The 16,864-nt window shown below is 46.1% G+C and overlaps 1 protein-coding gene across 1 annotated transcript in view; it reads right to left on the bottom strand.

Moving 5' to 3' along the window:
• Window positions 1–16,442, bottom strand: part of LOC110498648 (hedgehog-interacting protein) — a 47,290-nt gene extending 30,848 nt beyond the window's left edge. Inside the window, exons 1-4 of the mRNA XM_036954278.1 lie at window positions 15,728–16,442; window positions 11,902–12,094; window positions 5,387–5,531; window positions 3,145–3,346 (exon numbers count right to left, since the gene is read on the bottom strand). Of these exons, the coding sequence (XP_036810173.1) occupies window positions 3,145–3,346; window positions 5,387–5,531; window positions 11,902–12,094; window positions 15,728–16,000 (813 nt within the window). The 5' untranslated portion in view covers window positions 16,001–16,442. The remainder of the gene's footprint in view (window positions 1–3,144; window positions 3,347–5,386; window positions 5,532–11,901; window positions 12,095–15,727) is intronic.
• Between the last annotated feature and the right edge of the window lie 422 nt (window positions 16,443–16,864).

Here is a 16,864-nt window from a genome sequence, read left to right on the forward strand (position 1 = left end):
CTGAGACAGCTCTAGATGTAACTGTCTGTGAGCAGGGCTGGAGTCAATTCCATTTCAATTCCAGTCAATTCAGAAAAGAAAAAACAAATTCCAATTCCATTTCCAAATGTTCTTCATTGAAAAGCGTTGAAGAGAATGTCATTGCACTTCCTGAATTGTCTAGAATTGAAATGGAATTGACCCCAAACCTGTCTGTGACACATAGCTAACCGTCAGTGGCAGAAGTGGATGTCTCCATGTAAAGTTGTGTGGTAAGAGCTGGTAAGAGCTACGATAGCATTAACAGGTCCTAGCAGGTGAGAAATTGAAACTGAACCTGAAATGACATGGTAAATTATAGGCCATTTCAAAAGCTTAACAATCCTACACAGCTATAAAGATGATGTTTCCAACTACTGGCACTGGACCTGACGCTGCATGTCTATGGTGCACACTACTGAGGTTGAAATGATGCCTACATGGAATACTGCTCCACTACACCAATCCTCTCCCCGGCTTCCAAGACGACGTCGATAAAGAAAAAGACGACTTCCTATTCAACTGTTGCCCAGAGGCTCTGCCAACACAAAGCTACGGAGGAGCGGGCGGGCGGGCGGTGATGATTGAATTTCTTCTTGATTCGCTCTCGTGGGTGTGCTGCTCCGCTTCTCTCTTCTCCCTCTTCTCTCGGAGAAGGTTCCGAACCACACGGCAGTATAACATATCTTTGAGGGGGGAGGCCAGCCAACCCGAGCCCCAGCTCCAGGCCCTCTCTCCTCTTCTCCTCCCCTGTTCTCTGGAAGTTAGATTTCCATGATGATCGGAGGTCAGAGCAGACCAGACTGAGTGAGTAAATGTCAGATAGGTGCTAATTCTTTTCAGAAGTACCAGACATGCCAATGGTTTCCTGTCTCGAGGAAACTGCAGTGGAGAGGGACGGGTGACGAGTACTTCTGGTGTGTGTGTGTTTGTGCACCGTGAACACAGTTCATCTCCTTAGACCCCTCGTTATTAGAACGGTCTCGACAGACACCAGATGTTTCTTTAGCAACCGAGGGTGGAGAGGGAAAGAGAGAGGGAAAGAGAGAGGGAGGGAGAGAGAGAGAATAGAGAGAGAATAGATAGAGAGAGAGAGCAAGAGAATAGAGAGAGAGAGAGAGAGAGAGAGAGAGAGAGAGAGAGAGAGAGAGAGAGAGAATAGATAGAGAGAGAGAGAGAGAGAGAGAGAGAATAGAGAGATAATTAGATAGAGAGAGAGAGAAACACAAACACACCCTACAGAGCCCCAGGACAACAGCACAATTAGACCCAACCAAATCATGAGAAAACAAAAAGATAATTACTTGACACATTGGAAAGAATTAACAAAAAAACAGAGCAAACTAGAATGCTATTTGGCCCTAAACAGAGAGTACACAGCGGCAGAATACCTGATCACTGTGACTGACCCAAAATTAAGGAAAGCTTTGACTATGTACAGACTCAGTGAGCATAGCCTTGCTATTGAGAAAGGCCGCCGTAGGCAGACATGGCTCTCAAGAGAAGACAGGCTATGTGCTCACTGCCCACAAAATGAGGTGGAAACTGAGCTGCACTTCCTAACCTCCTGCCCAATGTATGACCATATTAGAGAGACATATTTCCCTCAGATTACACAGATCCACAAAGAATTCGAAAACAAATCCAATTTTGAAAAACTCCCATATCTACTGGGTGAAATTCCACAGTGTGCCATCACAGCAGCAAGATTTGTGACCTGTTGCCACGAGAAAAGGGCAACCAGTGAAGAACACACACCATTGTAAATACAACCCATATTTATGCTTATTTATTTTAACTTGTGTCCTTTAACCATTTGTACATTGTTAAAACACTGTATATATATATAATATGACATTTGTAATGTCTTTACTGTTTTGAAACCTCTGTATGTGTAATGTTTACTGTTAATTTTTGTTGTTTTTCACTTTATATATTCACTTTGTATGTTGTCTACCTCACTCACTTGAGAGAGAGAGAGAGAGAGAGTAGAGAGAGAATAGAGAGAGAGAGAGAGAGAGAATAGAGAGAGAATAGAGAGAGAGAGAGAGAGAGAGAGAGAATAGAGAGAGAGAGAGAATTGAGAGAGAATATATATATATAGAGAGAGAGAGAGAATAGAGAGAGAGAGAGAGAGAGAATAGAGAGAGAATAGAGAGAGAGAGAGAGAGAGAATAGAGAGAGAGAGAGAATAGAGAGAGAGAGAATAGAGAGAGAGAGAATAGAGAGAGAGAGAGAGAGAGAGAGAGAGAATAGAGAGAGAGAGAGAGAGAATAGAGAGAGAATAGAGAGAGAGAGAGAGAGAGAATAGAGAGAGAATAGAGAGAGAGAGAGAGAGAATAGAGAGAGAGAGAGAGAGAGAGAGAATAGAGAGATAATGGAGAGAGAGAGATAGAGAATAGAGAGAGAGAGAGAGAGAGAATAGAGAGAGAGAGAGAATAGAGAGAGATAATAGAGAGAGAGAGAGAGACAGAGAGAGAGAGAGAGAAAGAGAGAGAGAGAGAGAGAGAGAGAGAGAGAGAGAATAGAGATGGTGTAGACAGGCTTGACTACTAAAAGACAGATACAGCTGGTCTTCCACTGTTGTGAGAGGGGCTATTGCTGTGTGAAATCATATCATACGACACCATTTATCAAAATAAAGTATTGGCCAGTGACGTGTTAGTCTGATCGTTTTTCATCTTGTGGGATTGTACAGAGCTAACCTGTATGGAAACAGCTTGGTGGGGGAGAGTAGAGTAACACTTAAAAAGCCATTTATCCACCTTATACGAATTAGCAGCACATTAGCAATGTTCTCAACGTGTGTGCTAAGCTACTGAAAGATAACAATGTGTGAGTTAGCTGTGTTGAGAAAATTAATATATAGCTGATGGTTTTCTTTAATTGCTTAATGAAGTGTTAGACTGGCGGGCAGACTCCAGGGGGGTTAAGTCTGGAAGGAAGGGTCTTGGCTGGTCGGAGTTATCAGACGAGAGAGGTAGGTCTTAGAAGTAGAAATGTTTGAGGAGTGTCCAAGACTGTGTTCCACTCTCTCTCCCTCTCCTCAATGTTTGCAACACAGAAGTAGTGCACTATGTAGAGAATAGGGTGTCATTAGGGATGCGTGTTGTGTTCCTCACTGACCTTGAGTCCGGTCTGCACCAGCTTGTGGATGTCCAGAAAAGGCTCTTTCAGCAGCTCCATGTTATGGGTCAGCACCCGGACGAAGCCCTCCTTCTCCAGGACAAAGAGGCGCTGGGATCCGTCCCCACAGTGCACCACGGCTACTGGCTGCCTCAGCCCACTCAGCACCACCTGGGCACAGTAGCAGTTGTGCTTGTGCTTCCTGGGCGGCAGGAGGAGGAACGAAAGGTCAAGGGTCGCAGACAGATAATCCCGTTGAGAGAGGAAAGGAAGGAGGGAGATGGAGAGAAGGAGAAAGAGCGAGAGTGAGCGTGAGAGACAGATCGAGAGAGCGTGAGAGACAGATCGAGAGAGCGAGAGAGAGCGAGCAGAGAGAGAGAGAGAGAGAGAGAGAGAGAGAGAGAGAGAGAAAGACAGAATATACCCCCCACAATATACATACACTGATTGAGTTGACTTTGACAGTAAGTTAATACCAGTGATTTACAAAGTACGAGTGAAGCAATAGCATGACACGATGGGAAGGGTTGAGTAAGAGTTTAGACACTTCCATAGGCAGTGACTTTGATTCATGTGCATTGGGCACACACACACACACACACATATGTCACTCCACGGGTGAATTTAGTGGAGCAATGCTTAAATGGGGGATGAGGGGTCTCCAGCTGTGCAACAAGTGTTGCGCTAAACCACAGTTCACATTTGATGTGGGAAACAGAACATTCAAACTCCATTATACAACATCGCGACGGCTAGCTAACACATGAAGGCGGTGACGCTGATTCTCGCTCCTCACACACTTGTTTCAAGACATTCCCAATCCCTGGGCATAATTTGCCATTGAGAGTCTGAGTGAAGGATGGATATTCATTGGAGGAAAAAGGGTGTAAGTTCAGTTATCTCACCCCGTCAGTTTCCTGTCTGGTGCTATGCTGTCATCGTGACGCATGTGTCAAGTTCATACACACAGCAGATGTGCGCCCTCTTTTTCTATCTCTCTCTTTCGCTCCCTGTCTCTCTCTCTCTCTCTCTCTCTCTCTCTCTCTCTCTCTCTCTCTCTCTCTCTCTCTCTCTCTCTCTCTCTCTCTCTCTCCCTCACTCTGGCTCTCTCTCTCTCTCACTGCCACTCTCTCTCGCTCCCTGGCTCTCTCTCTATCTCTCCCCCTGCCTCTCTCGCTCCCTAGCTCTCTCTAGCTCTCGCTCTACCTCTCTCTCTCTCTCCCTCAGGCCAGTTTTGAAGTGGGAGGTCTGATTAAGACTTACGATGTAAGATGACATCGGTGGTTAAAACCTGGCCCTCTCTCCTTGCTCATCATCTCTTGGCCGGCCCCAGGCGGAAGATGAGAAGGGGAGAGTCAGCTCAACAAGACTCCCTTTAGATGAGCGGCTGCCAACAGAAGCTCTATATCTCTCCTCGGCCATCCCGGCCATCCATCCTAGAGTTCAGTGCAATTACAATTACAGTGCTCTTTAGCATAGCAAGGGGTCATTACTAGAAACGACTAGAGGAGAACCCCATCAACCCCAGGAATGCAGACAGCACTTAGCTAGACATCATAGACAGACAGCATCAGCATAGTTTCTCTGGTCTGGTCCGATCCGGCTCGAGACAGCAGGACGGTCAGTTGGTCACATGTCCAGCAGCAGCGCTCTCAGCTCGCGTCAGGGGGGCTAGAACGGGTCTGTGTCCCAAATGGCACCCTATTCCCTATATGGTGTACTACTTTTCACCAGGGCCCATAAGACTAGTGCACTACATAGGGAATAGGGTGCCATTTGGGACGGAGACGGGGAGCTCAGAGGTTCTCTCTCCACCGGAGCAGACAAAAAAAAGGGGAAAGTTTGTCTATGACGTACTGCTAGCTAGCAGTGAGGGAGGGCTGGCCTGCAGGGTAAGCATTTCCATTGTGTGGCCAAAGCCTGGCCCAATGCACCCTGAATAAACGGCAGGCTTTGGTGATGACTGGAGAGATGGGTGACGGGTAAGGTCATCCGGGCTTGGCTTTGGCATGTCTCCCATGACCCTGGTTCATAGTACATATCGCCTGGGGCGAGACCGGTGGTGGTGGCCAGTCAAAGTGACACACTGGGTTCAGAGTGTGGAGATGCCACGATACACACTATGGCCTCTCTTTCCTCAACTCACTGAAAGCGTCCTTTTTGGATGGTGAACTCAATATTTAAAAAGCATACTTTAAATGCACTCTTCCTAAAGAGATTTTGAAAGTGAAACGTTACAAACCTGTTGATGTCTTCGACTTTCTCATCTCCCAAGTAGTTGGAGTCCTGTCCCCGTGTTTGCTTTCGGTGGAAATCTGGGAAGCACAGGCCTCCGTCCCGCCGTCCGTAGTATTGACAGAACTCATCCACATCGGCTTGGAACAGCTCTGAAAACACCATGGACACAGACAACGGCCCGCAGGCAGAGAAAGACGATTCAATTCAAGTGACATCACGCCTCCTTCAAACCATGATGCAACATCATCCAACTTACCAGCGAGCTGAAGCTAAATCCCCTCCTAGTTAGTCTCCCTTAATTCATGTTTACGCAGCTTTAGTTCCTTAAGTTTTCATACAGTTGTTTTTGAGAGTTGTGCTGAATGAGCCAAACCAAATCCTGGCTAGGCCTGGGCTGAACAAGTGAAGAAATGCTTGGCCAGACAGGCCAACTGGGTTAGATCTGAGCAGAATGTGAGGAATATGCTGTTCAGACTGCTCCTCAGGTCTTCAACTCTGCAGCATGCACCACTGAGGCCCCATCCATCTTTACCTTTATCCTTTGACCCCTGTTGCTATGGCTGTTTGACCCCTGTTGCTATGCCTCGCAGCTCTACCTCACGTGGGTGACTGCTGTGGATACCTAATAGCTTTCCAGATATTTGGAATATTAAGTAAAACATAGGCTGAAATTCTCATACAATTAAAGCACTGTTAGGGGCCAGTGCCAAATGGCACCCTATTCCCTATATAGTGCACTACTTTTGACCAGTACCTATTTGGGCCACAGCCTAGATGCTTTCACCCTCCTCAGCCCAGCGCAGGCACATGGGCACAGCATGTGAAATGTGAGAAACTCTAATTCAAAACTGACCACGTTTAATTAACAGCCCAGTCTTCCAAACACTAACTTTTCACATTTTTAGGGATAGAAATATTCTGTCTGCCTCAAAACCCAAATCAAGAAATGATGTTCCCAAATGTTGATTGATTGTGTTCCACTGCTTGCTTGTGCTTTGGGGAAGTGTTGTACTAGAGCTAAAGTTGGTTCAACACCAGGGTCTGGGGCACAAAGTCATCTGGGAATATATCCTCATTAGACACAGCAGCCCCAATCCCGCCTGATTGGCCACCTTCAGAGACCCACAGTCACAACATTATTCCAAGATTCTAGGAACCCCCCCCCCCCCCCCCCTCCCCTTTCTTATTGTGCTGGCAGGGCAAAACCACGAACAGGGTGAAAAGAACGCAAGCAAGCAGCGTATCTTAAAACCTGCGCGTGACCTAAAAACAACCGTGCCAATATCGTTTCCCTTAACACAACCCTCAGAGGGGCGGAGGAGGAGAGCAAACACAGCAGTGATAAAAACACAAACGGGACTGTCTCTCCCCTCTTTCATCTCGCTCTCGGCCCCCACACATCCCTCCCTCCATCCTGGCCCCCCCACACCGACCACAAGGCTGACCACACTACCACTGGAGGTGATAGGATATCCCACTAAACATCTAAATACAACACGGAGATCAAACACACACTCAGAACACACACACACACACACACAAACACTCCCAGGCCTATGCCACCCACCTACTTTGTGCCTGCAGTTATCTTAACCATGCTGGTCCCAGGACCTCAGATGCAGAGGGGAGGGAGGGAGGGAGGGAGGGAGGGAGGGAGGGAGGGAGGGAGGGAGACCTCTAGGTTAAAGTGAGACTCAGGCCGTAAATGTCTTTATGGAGAAATGAGGGATAAGTACACAGCCTAATGGGGAGCTGGAGAGGGAGTTTCACGGGAGCAGGAGGACATTTAAAGACACAGTAAAGGCTACCGTCCAGGTTTAATACTGTTGGTCAGCACTTTGCATGTGTTGATGCAGAGTACAGTTCTGGAAGGGTTCTGAATTTCATCTTTAGTGATACATACTGTACATGCGCCCAAAAAACTCATGTTTGCCAGTGCTTTATATTTGGGATTTAATTAAACATGTTCTTAAGAGGCAATAGTGATTACTACAAATGCATATTACAGTTGAACAGAAAACCAACAAATTGTAGAAAAAAACGTTACTTAACCCCCGCCCCCCCCCCCCCCCCCCATAAGGACACAAATCCAGAAAGGGAATCTTAAATCCATAGGGGGAAAAACCTGTCTGCATCCAGAATGATATGTACTTAGAGGGCCATCTAATTTTAGACAATTTATGGTTAACTACTTCCATAAACATGTGGCACCGAGCACTGCATTCTCTCTCCCTCTCTCTCCCTCCACACTATGTACCAGTTTTATTGTACTGGCCTGGGGGGGAAAAGAGAGAGAGAGAGCGAGAGAGAGAGAGAGAGAGAGAGAGAGAGGGAGAGAGAGAGAAAGAAAGCAGAGAGAGAAAGAAAGAAAGAGTGAGAGAGAGAGAGAGAAAGAGAGAGATAGAGGGAAAAAAAACCTCTGTCCACATCCCAGGCAGTGAGCTAGCGCTATAGTTCTACTTCCATCTGGTTGTCTTCCAACACAACCTGGGTGGCCACCCAAAGTACTTGACATCTTGATGCACTTCAGCAGCTTTACATATACACAACCTTTGTAGAAAAATAAATGTGTCATTCGTCACCACATATGCTGATCTGTGTAGAGGGGGAGTAAGGGAGGGAAGGATTGATGGGGGGGGGGGGTGACTGACTCCTTCTCTGGCTCAAGCTCCTGGTATGAAGCGCTGGGTTTAACTCTAAGCTTTCACCGCTGTCTGTCAGCTCACTGGCTGCTGTCTCTCTCTCTCTCTCCATCTCTCTCTCTCCCTCTCTCTCACCATCTCTCTCTGTCCATCTCTCTCTATCCCTCTCTCTCTCTGCCGAATACAACAGGAGTTGACCTTACAGTGAAATGCTTACTTACAAGCCCTTAACCAACAATGCAGTTTTTAAGAAAAATAAGAGTTAAGAAAAAGACAATAGCGAGGCTATATACAGGTGGTACCGGTACCGAGTCAATGTGTGGGGGTACAGGTTAGTCGAGGTAATTTAGGTAATATGTACATGGGGTGGGGGGTTGATGTTGATAGTGCTGGTGGTGGTGTAGAGTCACCACATGTGTGGTTGAAACTGTTCTCTGTTCAGCAAATCGCGAGCAGATTTAATCTGCCGTGGCGACACAGATAGGAAGAAGATTTGGCTGAGGGCAAGCAGCGGCCGTTTGATCACAAGGAATGTGCACTTCACTGGGAGGAACGGCAGGCAGGTAACAGCCCTTCACAGGCCCTACTTCTGAGGAATGTGCACTTCACTGGGAGGCACGGCAGGCAGGTAACAGCCCTTCAAAGGCCCTACTTCTGAGGAATGTGCACTTCACTGGGAGGAACGGTAGGCAGGTAACAGCCCTTCACAGGCCCTACTTCTGAGGAATGTGCACTTCACTGGGAGGCACGGCAGGCAGGTAACAGCCCTTCACAGGCCCTACTTCTGAGGAATGTGCACTTCACTGGGAGGCACGGCAGGCAGGTAACAGCCCTTCACAGGCCCTACTTCTGAGGAATGTGCACTTCACTGGGAGGCACGGCAGGCAGGTAACAGCCCTTCAAAGGCTCTACTTCTGCGGAATGTGCACTTCACTGGGAGGCACGGCAGGCAGGTAACAGCCCTTCAAAGGCCCTACTTCTGAGGAATGTGCACTTCACTGGGAGGCACGGCAGGCAGGTAACAGCCCTTCAAAGGCCCTACTTCTGAGGACAGGGAGCTTTCAGGGAGGGCGGCCTATCAAGCAGGTCTCCTATCATCTCACAATACCAGGGGGAAACTGCATGTCTAGTCATCTCCATGTCATCTCCTCGCTTATTCCACACTGGGAGGAGACTCCCTCCAGGGCTGGCGTTGCCTTGCCTACACGTACGGGGGAGCAGTTCGAGAGGCGAGGCGAGGCCCAGGTTCAGCGAGACAGCTCTGATTGTGTTTACGTTCCATCGAATTTATCACCAAGGAAAACAAACTGATGATGTGAGTGGCGTTTTTTAAACAGGCCGTAGTTTGTGTGTGTCTGAGGCTGTGTGAGGAGCTCCCTTGGTGGCGCGAGGTGTCAGAGACGATCATGTCTAGACCGTAGCCAGGGTGCTTACAGCTTACACATCCCCAAACAGCACACAGCACCGTCAGGGGGATGACGTCAGCCAGGGCAGCTCAGGAGGGCTTGCCAAAGAAGGACGGGGCCAGGGAAGGAAAGGGTCATAAAATCAATCATTTTCAGCTCTCTGGCAGATTGTAGGGGCTTTGTTTAGGGCGTGTGGGTACGTGTGTGTGTGTGTATATGTGTGTGTGTGTGTGTGCGCGCGTGCGCATGCGTGTGTACACAATTTAGGTCTAAATTCCATAGATTGAGGAAGAGTTTGAGTAAATGTGAGAAAAGAAAAGTAATGTTCCTTAAAACACATCTACAACCAATCCAAGTGGGACTAAAAATACTGACAATCATGCCACACTCAGAAATGTATAAGAAATCCACAAGTATTTACACATTTGTACAACTCGGCTAGCGCAATAAAACAACAACCTGCAGTCTGAGGGCTGAGAGAGGGGAGAGAGAGAGAGAGAGAGAGAGAGAGAGAGAGAGAGAGGGAGAGATACAGAGAGAGAGAGAGAGAGAGAGAGAGAGAGAGAGAGATACAGAAAGAGAGAGAGAGAGAGAGGGCGGAGAGAGAGACAGAGAGAGAGAGAGAGAGAGAGAGAGAGAGAGAGGTCAGAGAGAGAGACAGAGAGAGAGAGAGAGAGAGAAAGAGAGAGTGAGAGAGAGAGTGAGAGGGAGAGAGAGAGAGAGGGGGAGAGAGAGATACAGAGACAGAGAGAGAGAGAGAGAGAGAGAGAGAGCGAGAGAGAGTGAGAGAGAGTGAGAAGGAGAGAGAAAGATACAGAGAGAGAGAGAGCGAGAGAGAGAGAGAGAAGAGAGAGAAGAGAGAGATACAGAGAGAGAGAGAAGGAGAGAGAGAGAGAGATACAGAGACAGAGAGAGAGAGAGAGCGAGAGAGAGTGAGAGAGAGTTAGAGGGAGAGAGAGAGATACAGAGAGAGAGAGAGTGAGAGAGAGAGAGAGAGAGATACAGAGACAGAGAGAGAGAAGAGAGAGAGAGAGAGAGAGATAAGGAGACAGAGACAGAGAGAGAGAGAGAGAGAGAGAGAGAGAGAGAGAGCTCCTGATTGCCAGGTCTAAAGTGTGTAGTCAGACTAATTAACAAAGTGCTAGGCTGATGGCTGCAGCAGGCAATGTCTGCCAGCCAGGGTGGGTAGACTGAGACGAAGCTCTCCCAGTGTATGGGGGCGTGAGGCAGGCAGGCTCTACCACCAAGTGGAGGTGAGGTCAGATGAGGTAAGCCTACATAAATAAATATTCCTTCTTGAGTCCTCACGCTCCACTGCGTCTTGCATAAGTAAAACCAAGCTACCTACCTATATGTTCAACACTGTTTGCTGACTTTGAATTGGGGACCTTGAGGAGACCTGCTCAGAAATGTAATATTGCCTTATTCAGACATTAGGCTGTATGTAGTGTGTCAGGAAGTCAGTAAGAGAGAGAGAGAGAGTGAGATTGAGGGAAAGAGTTAGTGAGATTGAGGGAGGGAGAGAGTGAGTGAGATTGAGAGAGTGTGAGAGAGAGAGAGCGAGCGAGAGAGATTTGTGTTCATATGTGTGCCTCACTCCACCTATACAGTGCAAGCACTGACTGAGGTAGTGATGGCACTATCATCATCCTTCTTGGTTACCTCTATATCTTAGTGGCAGGTGGAGTAGCATGGTTACCTGGTATATCTCAGTGGTAGGTGTAGAATAGTTGAATGGTATATCTTAGTGGTAGGTGTAATAGAATGGTTACCTGGTATATCTCAGTGGTAGGTGTAGAATAGTTGAATGGTATATCTTAGTGGTAGGTGTAATAGAATGGTTACCTGGTATACCTCAGTGGTAGGTGTAGAATAGTTGAATGGTATATCTTAGTGGTAGGTGTAGTAGAATGGTTACCTGGTATTTCTTAGTGGCAGGTGGAGAAGCATGGTTACCTGGTATATCTCAGTGGTAGGTGTAGAATAGTTGAATGGTATATCTTAGTGGTAGGTGTAATAGAATGGTTACCTGGTATATCTTAGTGGTAGGTGTAGTAGATTGGTTACCTGGTATATCTTAGTGGCAGGTGTAGTAGAATGGTTACCTGGTATATCTTAGTGGTAGGTGTTGTAGAATGGTTACCTGGTATAACTTAGTGGCAGGTGTAGTAGAATGTTTACCTGTATATCTTAGTGGTAGGTAGAGTAGAATGGTTACCTGGTATATCTTAGTGGTAGGTAGAGTAGAATGGTTACCTGGTATATCTCAGTGGTAGGTGTAGTATAATGGTTACCTGTATATCTTAGTGGTAGGTGTAGTAGAATGGTTACCTGGTAAGGTGTAGTAGAATGGTTACCTGGTATGTCTTAGTGGTAGGTGTAGTAGAATGGTTACCTGGTATATCTTAGTGGTAGGTGTAGTAGAATGGTTACCTGGTATATCTTAGTGGTAGGTGTAGTAGAATGGTTACCTGGTATGTGTCCGCGGCAGGTATAGTAGAACTCTCGGCAGTAGTCCTGGCAGAGGCGTGGCAGGTGGGGTTCTCTGAGGGGGACCTTGTCCGACTCGGGGGAGTGGAACAGCACTTGGGCATTGGGCGAACAATGTGCACACTTGATCTCCTCCAGGAGACGGCTGCACTCCGTGTTATTGGTAGAGAAGATCTAGGGGGAGGGACCACACGCAACAAGGAACAATGACTGATTAAATATATGATATTGTATAATTAGATCGGGGGGTTTGTATATGGCCAATTTACCACGGCTAAGGGCTGTTCTTATGCACGAGCCAACGCAGAGTGCCTGGATACAGCCCTTAGCCGTGGTATATTGGCCATATACCACAAACTCCTGAGGTGCCTTATTGCTATTATAAACTGGTTACCAACTTAATTAGAGCAGGAAAAATACATATTTTGTCATACGTGTGGTATACGGTCTGATATACCATGGCTTTCAGCCAATCAGCATTCAAGGCTCGAACCACCCAGTTTATAATAAACATTATTGTAAGACATTAGCATGGAGATGATATAACCTAACTTCAATTATCCACCGCTGCAGCTTTATTGATGGTACACTGAAAAAATATTCTCCAGAGAAACTAAGCCCACATCAAAATTAGACCTGATTACCTTTTAATGTCACTTTTAAAACCCAGAATACACGGCACATTCTGAGAAAAAGATTATCTTCCTCACAACTTGTTTACCTAAGTGCACAAACAGTTAAGTTCAAATTACATTTCATATGTCAGGGCGGCTGGGGCCAAAATGGATGGAGCCGAATTAGAGGGTTTGAAGCGTTACTTAGGTCGCTAAACAAAAGTAAACAAGAGATTTAGACCCCAGAAATTAGCAGGGATTATTTACGTAGCAAATTAGGTGTAATAAAACACAACATAATCTGTCCTGCATCCAGACATGTGTGCTGCTTAGGCAGCAGGCAGGCTGGTAGTGCTTTGCACTGTGTGAGGTCCGACCGTGTGTAAACACCAATTTAGAGATAGACAGGCACATCATTCCTGCACTGTTATCAACAAATTAGCAGTCTGTCCAAGTCAATTAGGCCTACAGGCCTGGGTCCAACATATGGACACCTCCGTCTCTCTCTCTCTCAGTTCAACAATAACCTGACTAGGTCTGGAAGAGAAAGCTGTTTCTTAAGGATACGGCCACCCTGCGGTCGTGTTCGAGAGCGTTTTCTGACCACAGGTTGAACACAGGCCCTTTGGTTGTTTTATAGCCCCTCAGGACCACGACTAGAGATGGCCAAAGAATGTTTGTTCTACTCCTCTTACCGGGACATTGTAAAACACGGGTGATTAGAACTTGCCAGAAGCACACACAGAGGTTGATAAACCCGGCTATAAACAAGCAATACATATACTAATAAACATACTAATAATTATACTCATACTAATACTATACTAATAAAGAGTGCAGAGCAGCTAAAAGCCGTTAGCCTTTAGAAGTGTTGACAGGTCAGCATTAGGCAGGGTAGGCTTAGCTTGGGCTAAAACCTGGTTGTCCATGTCTGTGTGTTTTAACTTACTCTCGCTCTGTAACTGTAGTGGTCAGGTGTGGCTCAGTTGGTAAGAGATTGACGCCAACAACGGCAGGGACGTGGGTTTAATCCCTGCAGTATACAGATACTAAAACGTATCCACTCACTGTATTCTAAGTCATTTTGGATAACAGTGTCTGCTAAGTGGTAACAGTATATGTTACTATACTAATACTAGTACTAACCCCTCCAAATGTATGTGAGTACTACCGCCGTGGGCATGCCTAACCGCCCGCCCTCCTGCTCTAAATTGCCCATTGATTCGGCGTGCCATGGGCTGGCACACATTCCATGGAGAGGAGCATTTGTGGGCTCTCTGCCATACCCTGTGCCCATATGTTGCTGGGATGGGCTCCAATGTTGCCATCACCACAAACCAGAACAAGAGGACCTTTGTTTGTTGTGTTTAGCAGCAAAATTTCACCACCGACTCGCTACTCAAAAGCAGAGAAAGAGAAATTCTCAGTCAGTAGGCTCGATCCTGGTCTGTACAAGCGCTATTATAGCATTACTGGGGGAACAGAAATGCAAGGGACACAAGTCTCCGAAGGTAAACAAACCGACCCACACACGCGCACAACATCCATCTGTGTGACATACCTTGGCATGTGGGGGGAAATGTGTCGTAACACATCAATAACACAAGATTGCCAGTTCACATGGACAGCCCAAATGCAAAATGCATTTCCATAAGCTCCTTTATGGTGGTTGTTGTCCTACTCACAGAGACGTGATCAAAAAGCCAGACATGTAAGTAGCTCACTGTAGAGGAGCAGCTGTTACAGGAGGACTCATTTCTTTGATAGGATCGGCACAATGGCTTTTGTCAGTGAAATTGCCGGAACAAACATATCAATGCACAAAGGTCACACTTGAAAACATTTGCTTGTCATTCAATCTTAGACACTGTGGGCTGCACAAGCCTCATAAGGTCTCACCATCAGGAATCACAGGGGGTGAGAGAGAGAGAGAGAGAGAGAGAGAGAGAGAGAGAGAGGGGGGGGGGGGACCACCACACATAGCCCCTATAGAGAAAAGCGGCTGTGCTGTAGGCAACACTAAGACTGGTGTTAAAAATCTTAAACAAAACACTTGCCCTTTGGGAATAGGTGTAAGTTAGTGAGGGGTGGGTGTGAGAGGGGGGAGTGAAGGACAAATAATACCCTCTCAGCAGCCTTAACACTTGGACAGAGTCGAGGGACTGAATGGGGAGACTGATGTTCTCCAGCTTCACCAATTAGTGAAACTAACAAACACAATGGTGTTGTTGTTAGTATTTTGCCATAAGCAAAAAGAGCTCTGTGTGTGGGCAGTGTAGTAGGGAGGAGAAGTCGAAGTTATTTTTGTTCCGTTCAGGGTTTTTCCTCCTATTTGCATGACTTGAGCAAATGAAATGACGCAATATGTTTTTTGACACAACACAAAGTGAGATATCACCCAGCCGCATATGTCGATTCGTTGGGAGCGGTTTACATGAGAATACGGCGAATTATACCGTGAACTCCACGTAGCCTATGAAGACTGTGTTAAAGATTTATCCATGCAGTTAAACATGACGATAATTAATAATGTGTCTATAACGGACATCAGCGTAGGCTATGTACAGTAAACGCGCACATGCTGTGCAGGAACTGATTGGAAAGAAGAAAAACATAAAAACATGCAACATTGTTGCAAAATACATTCTAAGTGCGCTGACAAACATGCCACACGTGCGCATAACCGCGGTGTGGGATGCAAAGAATAACTTAGTATAATTGAACGATAGCCAACGGTGCTGACTCCCTTGGACTGCGCTCGTGTGGCGTTATTTTGAAGCGCGGGGATGAACTTAAAAGGTTATAACATAACCATGGTAACACTGTAACGCGTTGGACACGCTCGAGACCAACAATCAGGAGGCTTATATCATTTCCCACTTTTAAACAACATAGTTGGCTGATAATCATGTTAATTTGTTTTTACAGTTTTGTGGATTTTCTACATATTTAATGTGACTGATAAAGAAACCTCAAAAAAACAGCGTAGAGTAGCAGGACAACGCCAGAATGTGTAAGTAGGCTACAGTTGAATTTTCCCCTCACAGTCCCACCTCCCTCATATATCGTTAATTCTACTACTGTCAACAACAAGTCGAAAAGACACACAACGCAGTACATACATTCCCCGGGGCGTTTGGCTTTAGCCTACAGACAGCTCTCACAATGAAAGAATGCAACGAGCCCAACATACCCTGGCATCACGCCGGTGGACTATCTGATAAGCAGCACGCCTGGTTGGGCAGCATGACACACGAGGGTACAACCTGTGACAAACTTCCCCGCTGCTTGCATCGCTGTCCACTGACAGTTTTCTTTCCCTCTTCTTCAGTCGCTTGGGCATGCTCCCGTCGTAACATCTCCTTCTCCTCGGGCTTATTTCCCCCTTCTCGCCAAATTTCGAATCCCCACATTCCCAAACGTTGACTGCAATAGCCAACACGAGTACAAATTTCAAATGCCTCATATTGAAAAAACGTAGGAACCAAAAGATGTGAAGAGAAATCACTGTTGAAAGCAACGGTGCAAACCTACAAAATACTCTATTCTCTATATTTATATAGACCTATATGCTGTATCACAGGTAAACGATTAGAATAATTTAGTTTAATAAAGGTATACGCATAAAGTAATCAGAATTAAATATTTGCTAAAGAAAAAAAATGTTATTTAAAATAAATTAATGGTAGTGCTGGTTATGATGGCATACCCCAGAAATACACATTTTTCTCTCGTAAAGAAAACAAAGCAAAGAATAAGCTAACTCTGAGAATTGCAGTAAGCTTAATTTGTGTCCTTCCTTCTGATTTAAAATCCGTTTCAGCACAGTGCATTGGGTCAAAAAAGTAAGCACAAAATTGTCTCTCAACTAGATCCTCAGAGCGCTCACATGTTTCCCCTTGCTCTTTCCTCCTTCTTTTTAACCAGCGCGCGAGAAGAGGAGCGAGCACAGTGACGTAAGACAGCACGAGTGCGCGCACTTGGCTGTACGCTACTGTGGAACGGAACGATGAATACCTGGCTGTCAGCACTGGACGGGCTGTCGTCAGTGATAGCCTACAGAAGAATTGAAGATGTGAGATTGAGAAGTCAAGTGCACTTGAGAATACATTCTAGAAGTGATTCTTTCTAGGATTGTAAAGTCTTCTACATATGTCGTTTCATGTGTATTCTGCATCTCCTATCTATAGCACTTGATTATATATTTTGAGAACGTGATCTACATAATGGCAAGCATTAGCCAACACTAGGTTACATATCTTAATGTAAAAGTAAACACACCAATCCCCCCACCAATTCTCTGAAACATTAACATACACTATTTGTATTT

The sequence above is a fragment of the Oncorhynchus mykiss genome, chromosome 19 (assembly GCF_013265735.2).
Source record: "Oncorhynchus mykiss isolate Arlee chromosome 19, USDA_OmykA_1.1, whole genome shotgun sequence".
In the NCBI taxonomy this organism is placed as follows: domain Eukaryota; kingdom Metazoa; phylum Chordata; class Actinopteri; order Salmoniformes; family Salmonidae; genus Oncorhynchus; species Oncorhynchus mykiss.